Here is a 14,302-nt window from a genome sequence, read left to right as displayed (position 1 = left end):
ACACACCCTTCTTTCCTACAGGATACGGTACCTTTTTCATCATTAGCCAAGTTTTCAGAAAAGTTGTTATATGCTGTAAAACAACGCAGTGCTCAAATGGAACATAAAGTCCGGAGGAAACCCCCCCCCCCCCCCCCTTCTAAAATAACAGTTATGAGAAGACCATTACAATAAATCAGTATTTTAATAATCAGGTATACAAAGGATTAATGTGTATTTTTAAAAGGACAAAAACAGCCCCAATGTTACATCAAACATGACAAACTATTACATTAAATACTATCTGTTATTATTCTTCTGATAAGTAACTGGTCATTAGTCAATCCTTTGGCCAAAGCAGGGGGAGCTTAATACTAAGGAGGAGGGGTCACAAACCTTCCAATAGTTGTTTCGAACCTACATTTAAATTAAAAAAAACAAAAAAAAAAACACGGTACCTGCAAGCTCAAAACCCAAAACCCACCACTACATTATAATACTACCCAGTAGCATGTCTATTGAGATCTATATACAGTGGAGAGAAAAAGGTTGTGAACCTCTTAGTATTTTCACATATTTCAAACCAAAATTTTTATTAGATCTTAACCCAAGTCCTAACTATAGATAAAGAGAACCCGGACAAATTACACAAAAACCATGATACTTTTACAACATTTAATTTATCCACAAAATGATTCAACATTGAATATCCATGTGTGAAAAAGTATGTCAACCATTAGATTCAGTACCTGTGGCACATCCTTGAGCAGCAATGACTTCAACAAAATGTTTCCCGTAACTGCTGGTCAGTCTCTCGCATCAGTTTTGAGGTATTTTGGCCCATTACAGAACGGCTTCAACTCATGACCCACTTTCGGTTCAGCTTCAGCTCACGGACGGACGGATGGCCTGACATTCTCCTCTAGAATCTTCTGATATGGTTCTGTCAATGATGGCAAGTCATCCAGGTTCCGAGGCAGCAAAGCAGCCCCAAACCATCACACTCCCACCACTATGCTTGACAGTTGGGAGGAGATTCTTCTGTTCGAACGCAGTGTTTGGTTTTCACCAAACAGAACATTTCTCATAGATGCCAAAAAGTTCTACCTTTGACTTGTCTGTCGAGAGAACATTGTTCCATAAGTCTTGTGGATCATCCATGTGCTCTTTGGTGAAATTCAGATGGGTAGTAATGTTCTTTTAGAGAGCAGTGGTTTCCTCCTGACTATCCTTCCATGAACACCATTCTTGTTCAGTCTTTTTCTGATAGTTGTGTCATGAACACTCACATTAGCCAAGGAGAGATTGGCCTAGATATTTGTCAGTAAAACAAAAAAGGTTTAGATAAGTTCCTGGTGGGGGTTATCCAAGAGCACACTGATCTGGGACTGTGGAGGTGATTAAGCCATAATCCAAAACAACTGTTTAACAACTTACTAGAACCAGAGCCATCGACAGCTGGGACAAATGTCATGGATGCGGCTGCTCTGGAGGGCCAGGATGACCTGGATAGGCAGTTGGGCCAACATTCCGGCAATGCCAGCAAACTGGGCGGGCCTGCTTCTCCCTCCAGCACATGGGCTACTGTGACGAATGGAGGCTACCAAGCCACCCTCCCAAACCACAGCCTCTGCTTTCCTAAGCAACTCCGCTCACCTTCTGTGCCGGCCCTCCGCTCAGTCTTCCCCTGCCCGTCCTGCTCTGCAAGGGGAGAGGAGGAGGGTACTTTGTGCCCGGGCGGTGTCCTTCCCAGCCACAGAGGTAGCTTCTGTTTTTCACACCCATCTCCCCCTGCTCTGGTCAGCAGGCAGAAAGGAAAGGCGCATGGTGGCTGAAGCAGTCTCTCTCTGCAGGCCACCAGTGCCCATGCCCGCTCTCCCACTGCTCCACTAAGCAAGCAGAGAGGGGTGGAATGGGGAATGGTGTGCGGTGGCGGCAGACAAATTAGGTCACCCAGGTACACATACCCACACAGGCCCTCTCCCCTGCCAACGCCGGGCCCGGTCTCCTCCTGCTCCGCATGTGGAGAGGGGGAATGGCATGTGGCAGTGGAGAAGGGGGAGAGGGCCATCCAGGTTAACCCATAGAATGCTGCTCTCCCTCCCGCGGCCTCCAACAGACCACTGATGGCATCCCTGCTCCACTACTACCCTCCTACCTCGCTCCAGCAGTGGGATGGAGGGGGAAAGCCATGATGGCGATCCAGCACAGGGAGGGATAAGTACCATGTGGGGTTCTCCTTTGTCTCCTGCTGGCACTTCAGTGTCTGGGGTTAGCCCCAACACACACACACACGCCAGGGGGCTGAGCTTTGACATAGTCTGCCCGATTGGTGCAGCTTGAGCCCATAAATTCCAATGGGGCTCATTATCCCCAGTAATCCCTGGATAACAGTGCAAGTAGAAACGCTTGCTATTCCGGTGACCTGCTGTTTTGGATACCGGCGGTCTGGCATGACCAGACCTTTCCATGATCGCCATCCATCCTAAACTGGTGGTAGCTGTGGGATAACTCGGGCTCAGCATGTGGATTATCTCCGGGTCTCCTCACACAGAGTGAATGTAGGATAACATCATCCTAGATCCTCCGTCAACAGAGCACAGAACGAGACTGCAGGCAGCAGCAGATCCCCTCCACTGTTTTTCTTATTTTCTGAGAGCTGACACGGGGTAGCCCAAGACCAGTTTGAAGTGCAGTAGCAGATATTCACCACGTGGAAGATCCCAGTGCAGTTGGGGGATCTACCCGGGGAGATAAGCAGACTCCAGAGGTATGTTTGGGGGCATCTTGCTCAGGCGCATGGCAGGCCCCACTTCAACCGCACAGTAGCCAGGAGGCTACCAACTAATTATGTGACTTTGGTAATTACCCAGAGGTCTAGGCAACAGAGGACTGGGGTGTTCTGATATGATGCCTCCGTCCCTTCTGACCAAGAATCTAAATGCCTGCCTCTTTTCCATTTCTTCCCCTACATGTTTAGTTAGCCACATTGGTTTAGACTTGTTCCTTTTATATGTATTATACAAGGGTACACACTGATAAAATTGGCAGTCTTTAAAACATGTATGCCTTAATTTATCAAGGCCTGCCTTTCTAAAATGTCAAAAGTCATTGTTGAACCTGTATAATATGGCTTTTGATCATTAATTGCAAATGTTACCAGGTTATGATCACTGTTTAAAAAAAATAGTAGTGGTGACCTAACCGCTCAACCTAATACTTAAGTAATAATCATTATATATATATCAACTGTAAATATTCCTGTATATGCATTTGCATGTCTTAGACAGGTCTGCAACCCTGTCTTTCAGGGTTGCAGACCTGTCTAAGACATGCAAATGCATATACAGGAATATTTACAGTTGCTTTATGCTTTACTGTGGAGGGTTTTAGTCACTTTTTTTACCCACCATAACCTTAATAAATGTGGTGATTATATATATATATATATATATATATATATAAAAAAAACACAGTGCAAATACGAAAAGAGATATCTATTATCAAGGTAGGTCCCAACACGGGTCCAGAAAAGGTCCTATAATGCACTCAGTGTGGGATTAAATACGGGGACAGTCAGTCCTAGAGAGCCAATGCTAATTGAGACATAGCTCTCTAGGACTAACTGTCCACGTATTTAATCCCACACCGAGTGCATAATACAGGACCTTTTCCGGCCCCTTCTTGGGACTTACCTTGATAATATGATCACTGTTTATCATATGTTTCCCGACTTCAATATCTAGCAATATCAAATCCAGTAATGCCCCTCTCCTGGTTGGTTCCTCAATAATTTGAGCCATGTGTTTTTTTTTTTTTGGGGGGGGGGGAGGGCTGCTAAAAGACAAAAAATTACTTCAGCATTACAACTAATCTCATTGCTCCAGTCTATGCCTAGATAAAGAAAATCACCCATTATGAAAACATTGACCTAGTTTTGCTGCCTTTAATTTGCAAAAGTATTTCGACTTCCTCAATCTCAGATATTTGGTGGTTTATAGCATATCCCTGTGATACGATCAGGAGATATTATGTATTTTGGTCAATCTGGGGCTTCAGGGGTTAATCTCCAGTTTGTGTTTCAAAATACAATATATTGGGCTTGTAACAGGTCAGGACTTTTCCAGGATGTGGGATGGTCTTCAAAGTGGACTTAATTGGAGGACCTGTCACGAACTGCTCACTAAAAGTGACACGTGTTGTTTAGAAGGTCATAAATAAGCAGACATGACTGTCAGCCTCAAAGAAAGCTAAGTGTTTGTGAGTAATTACTGGTGCATTCCAGTGAGAGGCGACACAGGGTAAGCTTTCGTTGGAGGGCTTTATTAAAAATGAGAATATCAGGTAACATCTACTGTACATGCTAAGAGTTACATGTGTGTAACCGTGGCAACGAATGGCATATAATTATTACAGACATGGGAGGTCTAGCAGGTACTAAGAGACAGATATCCATTTGTCACTCAAATTTAGGATTAAGACTGTCATACTTCATCTCGTTACATTTGTTTTAACCATCTCAATCCATTGATGTGATTCACGTGTGTAAGTATTAGAGGAGGGAAGTTATGAGTGCGGTTATATAGAGACAGGATTTAAACTGTTTTTTTTCCCTGTCGTAAAAACTGTCAATCTCACAGCTGATTTACGACAGGGGTTTATCTTGTTTCAATATGGGGGGAGGGGGAGGAATTTAATATAAAGCATAGCAAGGCTTTATAAAAATCAGATTTCAACAGGTGTGTGTTTTTGGACCAAACACATGATTTCTCATGTCTTCGCCAGTGACATCTCTGGGAGAAAACTTATAACAATTTGGTAATGTACTGTATAGGGATTTCAATTTTATGTTTTACCCTGTTATTTTAAGAAACTGTCCTGCATTTACTAAAATGTTATGTATACAGCTCAACCCCGTTATAGTGCGATCTGCTATAACGTGGATCCGCTTATAACGCAGTTTGAGAGTGGACCCCGAATTAAAAAAAAATGTAAAGTTTTTTTTTTTGCACACACTGCACACACTTACAGCACACTGCATACACTCACAGCACACTGCACACACTCACAGCACACTGCACACACACAAATACACACACACAGTTAAACACACACACACAGTCAAATACACACACACTGTCTCTTTAAGGGAGCTTGCTCTCGCAAGACGGAAGCAGAAGCAGGAAGCAGGAAGCAGAGACAGGGAAAAGAGCTGCCAGATGCCGGGTAAGTGCTGCGTGCTGTTGCCGCTGCCCCACCGGGTCTGGGAATGCTGGGAGAGTTCTCAGCTTTCCCCCTCCGGCAGACGCAGTACCACCACCACAAAAAAAATAAATTCGGTTGGCCATTTTTTTCCGCGACCCCGTTTATAACGCGGTGGTCGCGGGTGACCCCTGAGGACCGCGCTATAACGGGGTTAAGCTGTATATGTATATATATAAAAAATAAATAATGAATAGACGATACCGTTCTGTGGTTAACTAAATGCTTTTATTTGTGTGAGCTTTCGAGATACACTGATCTCTTCTTCCGGCGATGTTACAGTGAATAAAGCAGACAAGGGTTTTACTCAAAAACAGTGCATCTTGGAATGTGACCAGAGCCCATCCATCCCCCCTATGTAGTGTGCAATTTATGACTTGAGGTGTTAAATAGTCCCTGAATGTGAGGGATGTAAGTGTGTGTGTGTGTAAGTATGTAAGTATAAATAAAGAGACCACAGTGTATACAGCGCTTTACAAAAGGTGTGTGTGGAGTGGGAGTATATATATATATATATATGGTGTGGGTAGGTATGAAAATGTGAGAGGGTGTTGCATTACTAAAAGTATGTGCAGATACTATGTGGTCCCTATTGGTATATAGGGATGGAAATACATGGGAGTATTTGTATGTGCAGTAGACAGCTGTGTGTGCATACATATAGCCCAGTATGTATAGACATGGCCTTTAGCATTCATGGGAAAAGAGTTCTCGTGTCGGGGTAGTGACTCAAAACTTCGGTCTCGGTTTAGGCCACCGCTAAGTGTCCCGAATAGTTGAATACATTTGTATTTATGCAACCGTCTCTCTTTCGGTGTTCTAAGATAACCTTTGAGTATGGCCACCTTCAGATCGTTCATCTTATGGCCAGAGTCATGTTCGCCGACAGGACTCTTGTTCTGCACTTGATGCTGTGGCGATGCAGATTCAATCTCCTGTTTAGCCCCTGTCCCGTCTCACCTATGTAGTAGCAGCCCCCTGGGCATTTCATGCACATGATGAGGTACACGACATTGCTGGAGGAACAGGTGAACCTTCCTCTGATTTTGTACTCCAGATTCCTGTGTGGTATTTGTATTGTGCCCGGTGTGTGCAGCATTCCGCAGGTTTTGCATCCTGGCATGGTCTTATCCTGCATTCAGTTGTACTGTTGAATACTCCTCACCATCATTTTCTTGAGATTATGAGGTTGTCTGTATGATAAGAAGGGTGTTTCAGGGAAGACCTGTTGCAGTCTTGTATCTTCCTGGAGAATGGGTTGTAGTTCCCTGGCAAACTTGCGTAGGGTTTCGAGGTGTGGGTACCCTGTCGCTTTCTGTCTGTATTCAAGGAGATCACTTCTTGGTATTCTGGTGGCTTTGTGGATTTGCTGGTCTACAATTCTGTGGTTATATCCACGGTTTATGAAATCTGATCTCAAGGCTGTAATCCGCTGGTCTCTGTCTGCTGTCGGCGCATATCCGGTTGTATCGTATGGCTTGACTGTAGATGGTTGCATGCTTAGTGTGTGTCGGGTGGAAGCTGTTGTCCCTCAAATAGCTGGCTCTGGCTGTAGGTTTGCGGTAAACAGAAGTCTGTAGTTGGTTGTTCTTTATAGTAATGGTGGTGTCTTGGAAATATACTTCGTCTGGGGAATGGGTGAGTTTGAGGTTGATGGTAGGGTGGAGCGTATTAAAGTTCTCATGGAACTGTAGGAGGTCATCGATGTAGCGAAGGTATGTAAGGGGTTTCAAGTGACAGGTGGAAAGAAAGTCACTTTCCAGTTTTGCGCAGAACAGATTGGCATACTGTGGCACCATCCGAGTGCCCATAACGGTTCCGGTTGTCTGGAGGTACGTGTCATTTCTAAATGTGAAGTAGTTATTGGTCAGAATAAATTAGATGTATTTAGTCACTGTCCCTGTGAGTGGCTCCTGCGGTCCCAGAAAGTATCTGCAGGCTGAAATCCCATCTTTGTGGGGGATGTTAGTGTAAAGTGACTCTACATCCATGGTTGCTTGTAGTGTTTCTGTTGGGAGGGGGCCCAATGGCATCAAGTTTATTAAGCAGGTCGGTGGTGTCCTAGATATAGCTGGGTGTGTTCCTGACAAGTGGTTTTAGAATGCCTTCTACCCAGCCAGAAATATTCTCAGTCAGTGTGCCAGATCCAGAGATAATAGGACGCCCAGGGTTACCCTCTTTGTGAATTTTAGGGAGCATGTCGAATGTGCCAGGTTTTGGGTTAGCTGGTATCAGGTCCAGAATTTGTTCTCTTGTGTGGGTCGGGAGTGTTTTAATGATCCTGTTGAGTTCTCTTATGTATTTATTTTTTTGGATCCTCCTGCAGTTTGGTGTAATACTTTGCATCAGAGAGTTGTCTGTGCGCTTCCCGCAGGTAGTCATTATGACCACTGCTCCTCCCTTGTCCGAAGGTTTGTTATGTTGTGATTGGCCTTTAGTGATTCTATGGCTCTCCTCTTGATCAGTGTCAGATTATACGTTTGTTTCCTTACTTTGTCCAGGATGGTGGTTTTGGCTCTATGTGTAAAGCTTTCGATATACCGGTCCAGTTTGGGTTTGCGCCCAGTTTGTGGGATCCAGTTTGATTTTTGCTTCTCCCTGCTCATGTGCAGCGGCTCTCCTTCTGCAGTGTCGGCATAATCTTGGTTGTGTCTGTCATGGAAGAACTCCTTAAGACGCATCCTTCTGAAGAATTCTTCCAGGTCACTGCACAGCTACACAGCGGGGAGGGGAGGGCTCTGGTCACATTCCAAGATGCACTGTTTTTGAGTAAACCCCTTGCCTGCTTTATTCAATGTAACATCGCCGGAAGAGGTCAGTCAGTCTCGAAAGCTCGCACAAATAAAAGCATTTCATTAGCCACAGAATGGTATCGTCTACTCATTTTTGATTATTAAAGCTCGGCCAACACGGTACTGATACATACATACGTGTACATACTAACTATACACACATACATATACAGTACACACACACACACTTAAGTAATGCTTTGGACTCTGAATTAACTGATTGGACACTCTGGAGAGAGTATTGACATTTTTCGGACACATTTTGCAACAACAGATTTTTGTATGTTAAGTACATAGTTTTTCTATAACAAAACAGGGACCAGAGACCCTGGCAGAGATATTCCTTTGCCACTCCACAAAAATCCAGAGGGAGCAATCTCACCCAAAAAGAGAAAAGATAATATAGTGTACACTGTTTTATAGGTGGGGAATGTATAGCCAACATTTTGGCTCATATGTCAGCCCACTTACAAGAAGATGAAAATTGTAGTCTCATCCAAACAGTGGCTTATCAGCTCCTTTCATGTGAAGATAAATGTAGATGTTCCCTCAGGGTCAAAAAGAAGAAGAAAGACATAGTGCATAGATATTCCTTTGACATATTTTTGCATTTCTTGGTTGGTGGCAGCATATATATTTGATTGCAATGGAGTAAGGGGGTTAATATTAGCTCGTTGATAGTACCTTGCGAGGTGGAAGGGTGAGTTGGCTAGAGTAGCCGTGTGTATTAACCCTGGTTGCATATCTAAGTCATGTGTGCAATCCGTGACAGATGGTATATGGGAACAGAATGAGGGGAGAAATTATTCACTTGAGGGACCTTTGCAAAGGTGAAAAGCGGGACAGCTTGTGAGCGGTGTACCGTACGTGACAATCCCTACAAACATGTTCTTTGTACTTTTACCACCACTGCCAATGACTATCCACCAAGTCCCTACATTTTCATCAATCCCTTCATAAACATCTTCCCTTATAATTGTTTCTATATATGTTAAAGATTTTAAAACCTCTAAATTAACTGCCCAGTCATCCCACCATGTTCCAGTAATGCCTATATCATACTGCTCCCTTGTAGCCATTCAAGCTCCCCATAAAAATAAATAATAAAAAAAAAATAATAATCAAAATCGGCCAGGCTTCTTGCAGTACCACGCATGCATTTAAGGTTACCAGTCTGTGCTATTTTTAGCTTATGCGTTCCTGCCTTTTTACTCCCATTGAATTTAGTCTTTAGAACTTTATCTGCATTTATATATGGTTGTCTTTCCGCTTGCCAAACTCCCACTTCCCACCACAACCTCTTGATCTTTCCCCATTCCCATCTTTTCTGTCTAGTCCATTACATGGTGCTGGTCACTCCCCCTTAGATCACGATCTCCTGCACTTCTTAAATGTAGTTCGCATAAATGCTACTCTTGACTGTACTAAAGGTTTGCTAATCTTTGTAATCACTGGAAACAGGATGCTGCCCTGCTATCTCGCAACAAAATCAAAAAAGAGCATTCCTACTCGCTTAGGAATAGGCTAGTCATGGTTTGTAAGCTCTCTCCTGAGAAGCAGACACTGTTCCACAACCTGCAACTGAGCCTCAGAAGTTTTTTTTTCTTTTTTTAGCATGTTCTTGTATAGCGCTGCTAGTTGTACACAGCGCTTTACAGAGACATTTTGCAGGCACAGGTCCCTGCCCCGGGGAGCTTACAATCTATGTGTTTGGTGCCTGAGGCACAGGGAGATAAAGTGACTTGCCCAAGGTCACAAGGAGCCAACACTGGGAATTGAACCAGGTTCCCCTGCTCCAAACTCTCAGTGCCAGTCAGTGTCTTTACTCACGGAGCCACTCCTTCTCCCAAACCAATAGAATCACAGGGCTCTCCAACTCAGCCTGTGGTCAAATCTAGCATACGGATGGTCTTAGAGTGGCACTTGGACGGTCTTTCCCCCCCCCCTCATGTAATTGCAGTGAAATGCAATTTTTCATACTAAAAATGCACATCTATGCATGGTTAATATAAATCTACATAAAATGCTGATAAACATATTACTGTATACTTGCATTTTGCAAGTATTCTATGTTAAGTCCTCTTAAATTGCATTGCAATGCTCTTGCGGTGCTCCCATTTGTAATTTATTTCCGATCCTGCCTCTTTAGAGAGCAAGCTGAAGTGCTTGGGAACACACAGCTATTTCACAGCTGGAGCAGGTGGTGTTCTGCATTAGGGTCTTTCATCATCGTAGTGACATACAGCACAAGATGAACACATTGCAGGTGTGGAAAGCTCCCTAAATCCCCCCTCACATAAATCGGATTTTTCATTGCATGGGTTATACAGCTTTTGGCAAGGAAGCAGAAAAATAAAAAAAACGGTGTTCTTATATACACCGTATACTGTATTTAATCCACCGGAAGCAAAATGGTTAGCATAGGAGGTGCAGAGAAGGGGACATTGCAACTCTCGAATGCAGACATGTAGTTGCGGTACAGAAATGGTTGCTCACCGGGTTGGACTCTACCTCCAGCAGGGCCATCTTCCAAGCGCTGTAAAAAAAAAAATGAGAGGGATTCAGCAGTGTGAATGAACCCAATATGGAATTTACTACTCGGCAGCTTCCCTCCTGCCATTCTTTCATTGTGATTTTTTAATTTTTTTTGTTACAAAAGTGGATTAAATGAAAGAAATACAAAATTGGGCGTTTTGTATTTTTTTTTTTTTTTTAATTACAAATGTCTTGCGGGTTTCAGCTGGTATACAAATAATACACAAGCGCAGGACAACTCACTCAGAAATCCCTCCAATATCAAAAACAAAACCAACCTCCAGCTCCTTATGGCATAAATATGTTCTCTCACTCCCAAGAGCACTGGAAGCTGGTTTACTTTCAACGCAGCCTTACATATCCCCCCTTGCAAGTTTAATATTGTGTGCGTTACGAAGTCTCGTAACATTAGCGCAGTTTTTGTGAAAGTGTTCGTGATGTATCTTGCAATATGCAGTACCTGTTTTACACAGTGTCTTGGTATCAGTTGCATTTTTTTTTTTTTACTTTTCAAATATTCATGAATTCAGCCTTATTTTTGCGATAACAACACACATTTTTCTTTGAACAAAACGCAATATTAACTTGAGTTTGAGGACTCCGGACCCAAGTTATAGTACAAAGGTATACATGGCAAAAGAGACAGCATTATTAATTCAGGGAGCAATCTGATTTACTCCACTCATTACGTTACCCAGTGAGGTTTTTATTGCCTAGAAAAATCTTGGCAAGAAGATGGGGGCGTTGTCAAAAAGGCAAAAGAAATTGTTAATCCAGAAATTCTACCAATTACATTGAGAACACTCATCCACTACAACTTTAAATCACAACAATTGATACATAGTTGGCTGTGTCATCAAATCTTATACTGTGGTAACTGTGAACTGAACGGCAGCCTAATAATAGAGTAGCATAGAGCTTAGCTAGTTATCAACATGAGGCCAGTTACGGGGATTTCATCCTCATTAAGTTTACAAAATGTGATTCTTGCTGAAAAACTGCACTCTGGCCGATTTCTCAAACTGCTGAAACTGAACGGGCTTAACCCCCAACATTCATAGCTGTATCTTTAAAAACCCTGTATTTTTTAATAATAATAATAATAATAATATGTTCTTGTATAGCGCTGCTAGTTTTACGTAGCACTTTACAGAGACCTTTTACAGGCACAGTCCCTGCCCCTTGGAGCTTACAATCTATGATTTTGGTGCCTGAGGCACAGGGAGATAAGGTGACTTGCCCAAGGTCACAAGGAGCTGACACGGGAATTGAACCAGGCTCCTCTGCTTCAACCTCAGTGCCAGTCAGTGTCATTAATCACTGAGCCACTCCCTCTTTCCCAGCAATGCGGTGTCTACTGGAATGCTACTGGGTTTAGTGCACTGGTACCACGACAACAAAGTACTCAATGGATGTCAGTACGCATTGTTACCAATGCAACACATCACTTTGAAAACAAACTGCACTAACCACCAAATTATGGCAACAGCAGTAGAGAGGCGCCAGGTGAAAGAGTTTGCACGGATTTCCAATGGTCTGCCCAGACTTCTCAATGTGTGTTACAGGTAAAGACCATCGTGTATTCACTGGGGTTAATCTTGGGTCATCAAAGGTCTTTCTGAAGGCCAATCTGAGGCTTCTTGCCAGAAACACAGATGCTCCTTAATCTTCATACCTGCCAGTTGGCGAGATCATCTAATCCTAATTTTCTCACTACTGTCCCGATTCAAGAGCTCTGGTTATTAGAAGCACTGAAGAAAAAAAAAATAGGAGCACGTCTCCCACCTAAAAACCATTATAACGATTATATAGCCTTAGCGATTATATCGGGGTGGGGAAGGGGGAAAAAAATAAATAAAAGAATTGGTACATGCTGGGAAGCAGGCCATCAAAAAAGGTGCAGGAGAAAGCCATATACCAGACAAGGAGCCTTGTACTGAAGGAAGGTAATTTTTACAATCAAGTAATAGGATGTACAGTACCTGCACTTAAAAGGGATATTTTGTGCGTAGGGGAAGCGGTCTTAAGAATACATTAAAAAAAAAGTAGAAGTCTCTGTAGACGGACGTTCACAGAGGTACACAATTTGGAGACGTTTATAAGGTGAAATTATAATAAGGCTTTATTGTGCCTTTTCCTTTTCATCAGGAAATCCATCCAAACACAGGGGGGGGGGGGGACAAAGCTTCTATTCACTTGGGAGTATTTCTAGTGAAACACTATGCAATTAATTCACAACTCCCTAAGTCAAGCATGTCTCGCAGCCCCCAAAACATATAGCATGAAAATAAGCAGATATAAGCAGTCTCTTAATAATGAAAGTCTTATCTGTTAGCTTCTGTAGAGTAAGCTTCTCTGCTCTCCTGGAACCGCACCCGTGCGTGCACAGAAAATATCAGCATCCAGGTTTAGAAGTCTTGTTTGGTGTCTTGCAATCAGCTATGCTGGGCAGAGCTCAAGACATGTGCTGTCTCCAAAGGTCAGCTCTCAGTCAGAGCTAAGGAGTCACTTCCTGACTCAAAGGCAGGCTTTTGTAAGCAATCTAATCAGGCAGGTGGTGTTTAGTAATTAACTACCACACTGCTAGATTAAAGGCACATTACTGAACAGGGATAAGTCCCCTGTTACAGTCTCCCATCTACCTTTTATATTTGAATTTAAAAAAAAAAAAAAAAGTGTGCTGTTGGTGGTCATCCAGGTGGAAGCTGCAATGTAATTCACCGATAACACTGCAGGTTCATATTGGCCCAAGGGATCACAGCTGATTTGGTTGCCATATTGACTCCCCGAAGAAGAAAAAATAAGCAGCAAATACAAAAAGGTAAATTCTGGAACAGGAGGGTTTCTACAGCGGAGAATACCATGGTTCAGCTCCAAGATTCGTCAGTTTATATAGTTACATAGTAGTTGAGGTTGAAGACATACGCCCATCAAGTTCAACCAATGCTAAATTTAGACAACAGATACTTTATCCTATATTTGTACTTGCAGTATACAGTATTGATCCAGGGGAAGGCAAACAAAATACCTCAGTGACATATCATCTAATGGTCGCTCATAAGGGGAAAATAAATTCCTTCCCGACTCCAAATATTGGCAGATTACTCCCTGGATCAACATCCTTCCCATATTTGGTATATCCCTGTATCCCTTTCCTTTCTAAGAAGATGTCCAACCTTATTTTGAAGATCTCTATTGTATCTGCCATCACAGTCTCCGTGGGTAATGAATTCCACATTTTAACTGCCCTTACTGTAAAGAACCCTTTCCTTTGTTGCTGGTGAAATCTCCTTTCCTCCAAACTTAAGGGATGTCCCGAGTCCTTTGTACTGCCCGTGGGATGAACAGTTCTTTTGAAAGCTCCTTGTATTGTCCCCGAATATATTTGTATATAGTTATCATATCCCCTCTTAGACGCCTCTTTTCTAATGTAAATAAATCTAATTTAGCTAGCCTCATAAATCAGATTATTCATCCCCTTTATTAATTTGGTGGCTCTTCTCTCACTCTCTCTAGTTCCATAATGTCTTTTCTATGGAGTGGTGCCCAAAATTGTACTCCATATTCAAGGTGTGGTCTTACTAATGCTTTATAAAGGGGCCTAATTATGTTTACTTCCCTTCCATTCATTGCCCGTTTGATGCAAGATAAGATCTTCTTTGCCTTTGCAGCTACTGCATGACTTTGGGTATTATTGCTAAGGCTGCGGTCTACAAGCACTCCTAAAATCCTTC

General features: G+C 42.8%; 1 protein-coding gene across 4 annotated transcripts in view; it reads right to left on the bottom strand.

The window, feature by feature from the left end:
• PLEKHB1 (pleckstrin homology domain containing B1) overlaps positions 1-14,302 on the bottom strand; it is a 92,820-nt gene that overhangs the window by 57,840 nt on the left and 20,678 nt on the right. For all 4 annotated transcript variants that reach the window (XM_075592732.1, XM_075592733.1, XM_075592734.1 and 1 more), the window contains exon 5: positions 10,530-10,569. In XM_075592732.1, coding sequence (XP_075448847.1) covers positions 10,530-10,569 — 40 coding nt within the window. The remainder of the gene's footprint in view (positions 1-10,529; positions 10,570-14,302) is intronic.

The sequence above is a fragment of the Ascaphus truei genome, chromosome 3 (genome assembly GCF_040206685.1).
Source record: "Ascaphus truei isolate aAscTru1 chromosome 3, aAscTru1.hap1, whole genome shotgun sequence".
NCBI classification, from domain to species: domain Eukaryota; kingdom Metazoa; phylum Chordata; class Amphibia; order Anura; family Ascaphidae; genus Ascaphus; species Ascaphus truei.
The sequence above is the reverse complement of the archived record's forward strand: the minus strand, read 5'-3'. Positions and strand labels throughout refer to the sequence as shown.